The sequence below is a fragment of the Acytostelium subglobosum genome (assembly GCF_000787575.1).
Source record: "Acytostelium subglobosum LB1 DNA, scaffold: scaffold6, whole genome shotgun sequence".
Taxonomy (NCBI): domain Eukaryota; phylum Evosea; class Eumycetozoa; order Acytosteliales; family Acytosteliaceae; genus Acytostelium; species Acytostelium subglobosum.
This window is the reverse complement of record NW_012236532.1, coordinates 1,278,924-1,281,969: the sequence shown is the minus strand read 5'-3', so window position 1 is coordinate 1,281,969 and position 3,046 is coordinate 1,278,924. Positions and strand designations below refer to the sequence as shown.

General features: G+C 45.7%; 2 protein-coding genes across 2 annotated transcripts; one reads left to right on the top strand and one right to left on the bottom strand.

Moving 5' to 3' along the window:
* Positions 1-69: 69 nt before the first annotated feature.
* Positions 70-393, top strand: SAMD00019534_038580 (hypothetical protein; the record flags this gene model as incomplete). Its single annotated transcript, XM_012904750.1, has 1 exon — positions 70-393. The coding sequence occupies one exon, from the start codon at positions 70-72 to the stop codon at positions 391-393; it is 324 nt and encodes a 107-aa protein (XP_012760204.1).
* A 95-nt stretch (positions 394-488) lies between these two features.
* SAMD00019534_038570 (hypothetical protein) lies at positions 489-1,604 on the bottom strand (the record flags this gene model as incomplete). The annotated part of the gene is made up of 1 exon (XM_012904749.1): positions 489-1,604. A coding segment is annotated over one exon (1,116 nt), but the record flags the coding sequence as incomplete, so codon positions are not given.
* Between the last annotated feature and the right edge of the window lie 1,442 nt (positions 1,605-3,046).

The window sequence follows — 3,046 nt, the reverse complement described above, 5'->3', positions numbered from 1 at the left end:
CAGACTGCCAATGGAGGTTGCCTCGCGGAACTCCTCGGCCAGCACCTGCTGGAACATGGACAACAGGAGATGCTCCTCATTCTCCTCGTACTGGTTACCGTACAGCGTGAACATGACGGTCTGAAGCAGATTGTCGATCTCGCCCACCTTGACCAGCTTGGCCAACGATGCGATGTAGCCCGTGTTGTTCTGCAACAGATGGAACAGCTGACCATAGTTCTCACGCTGCGACTTGTCCTTGATCTGGATTGTCCTGTTCTGCATCTCGAGGATATCGCCCGACGTCTGCATGATCTCGTCCAGGGTGATACGGTTCTTGATGAGCAGCGCAATCTTCTTGTCCAAGTTCCTAATGTCTCGCTCCAATGTAAAGTTCTTCTTGCTCGAGATTGAGATCTCTCTCTTGAGCTCAAACAGTAGCTTTTGGTCTGTGGATAGAGTAGGGGAGAGAGAAGAGGGAAATATGAGATTGTGTTCACGGTCTAGTCTTGAATGAATGAGTTGAACTTACTCTTTGCCAAGGTGTCACCCTTAATGTGATCCTGTTGACTTATTACATCGTATAAGTTAACGCTCATGATCCTCGGATTGGCATGATGGGCTTGTTGATGTTGCTGTTGTTGCTGTTGTTGTTGTTGAAGTTGCTGTTGCTGTTGCTGTTGAGTTAGCGCTTGGTTCACATACTGAGTTTGTTGTATCTGAGGGATTTGAGGATGCTGCTGTGGCTGCTGCTGTTGTGGATGTGCATGCTGCTGTTGATGCTGCTGTTGCTGTGGATGTGCATGTGGATTAGCCTGCATTGGTGGATGTGGATGTTGTTGTGGTGGGTGAGGATGAGGATGAGCCTGTACATGTCCTCCTTGGACGGGATGTGCCTGGCCTCCTGGAGGAGGAGGAGGCTGTCTACCGGGAACATTCTGAGGCGGTAGCTTGGCCTGACCCTGTACGGGAGGTCGCTGCATCATCTGTGGTTGGTAGGGTGGCGACGTGTTGCCTGGGGAGGGCAGCTCGCGAGGTGATCCCGTGTTGGGTGACACGGTACGAGCAGCTGGCTGTGGTTTGTAGCCTGCTGGAGATGAGTTCATTGGAGGTGTTTGCACTCCGGGCGGTGTCTGACTCTGTGGTGAATACTGTGGAGGACTCGAGTGCTGCTGCTGTGGTGGCATCTGCTTGTGCATCGTCTGGGGAGGATATGGAGGCGAGTACTGCTGTGAGGGTGGTTGCTTCATCATCATTCCCGACTGTGGAGGGTATGGAGGTGACTTTGCGTTGGGGTTGGTTGGTACATATGGCGCTGGCTTCAAGCCTTGTTGATTGCTGTATACATGAGGTGGTGCCTGTTTCATCATTGGTGGATGAGGCTGCTGCTGCTGTTGTTGTGGTGGTTGCTGCTGATATTGTGGCGGGTATCCAACTCCACCTCCACCGCTGCTTCCAAGATTCGGACTTGTAACCATGCCATTAGAGTTCACAGCCAGATCCGATCCATTACCTCCTGCAGGTGGTTTCCTCTTTGGGATCTCTGGTATGATCCTTGGCTGCATTGGGTTGCTGCTCATATTTTGTTTAGTTCTTTGTTTGGTTGGTTGTTGGTTGTTGGTTGTTTGGTGTTTATCTGTTGTATATATATTTGTTGTTTGTTTTAGATATTGATTTTGAGATGTGTGTCGTTGAATGATCACTTGACACAACAGAAACAACACAGGTTGATCAATCAGTAAGTCAAACTAATAATGTGGTTGGTGTGTGTGTGTCCTGTTGTGTATGTGTGAGAGTGTGAGTGATTGATTGAGTGAATGAGTAGGGTGTATGATGTATGGGTAATTGGATAGGATGGATTTGGATGGATGTGAGCTCACCTGAGGAAGTTGAATGACAAATTGTTTCCGTGAAGGGAGGCGATCTAGCTGAGTGCCTTGCTTTGGTTGGTTGGGTGGGAATGAAGGGGTGAATGGAAGTGATTTTTTGATTTTTTTAAATTTAAATTTTTGATCAAGATTATTCTAACTGTTGTTGATGAGCCCGATGAATGGAGGAGCAACAATGATGATCAAAACAGTTTGGATGGAGGCCACAATGATCCACCAACCTATAAATATAAATATATTTTATTTTGATAATTACCATCTATCATCTCACATCATCAACATGATCAAGGACTTGTGAACCATTCATTCATTCATTCAATGACAACAGGATGAGTACAAGTCAACAACATTGTTGTTGTTTTCGATTATTATGTTGCCAACAAAAGATATCAGTTGTTGTCATCACTGATAAGATTTGATTATTTCGTACGAAAATAGATAGATAAGGACATTGGACTTATAACACCATAAACGCATTGTGTCCTCTGACCTATCCCAATCAAGACTTTCGCAGCAGCACAAGCAGCGCTCCAACAACATAACATCCAAAATGGGTCCAGTTACCATTGTCATTGTTTAGTCGTTGGAGTTGGTTGGACCATAGTTGGGGGAATGTTTGCCACCCACACTCACACGCCCACTCGATATCTCCAACAGTTGTTTGTTGGACAAAGCACATGATTTGTTTGGGTGTGCTTTCGAAATAGGGGGGTGGTTGGCGGATGGTGCGACGTGCATGTCCTGGTCCCTTGAGGCGCTGCATGCATCAAAGCAATGATTTTATGTGTGTTGATTGATTGCTCTGAACGACCGCTGTGGAGTCATGTCATTATTAACGCCCTCCTGATTGTGATGGTTAGCTCGCACGACAATCAACGACGCACCTGAATTCAGATCAATCACACTGAGACAATCATCTGTCTCTATATCTCTCTCATTCTCCTCAAGCAAAGTGATCATTTATCAAGTTACCATAAACTGCCAATCATCATCATACACAAAGATTTATCCGTTCTTCTCTCTCTCTCTCTCTCTCTCTCTCTCTCTCTCTATCTTTCTGTTTGCAAACTGATCACAACATTGTTATCACAACTACTATACAACATTATTATTGATTATTCCTAGCGACAGTAACATTCAATTAGTATCTCAACAACAACAACAACAACAACAACRAC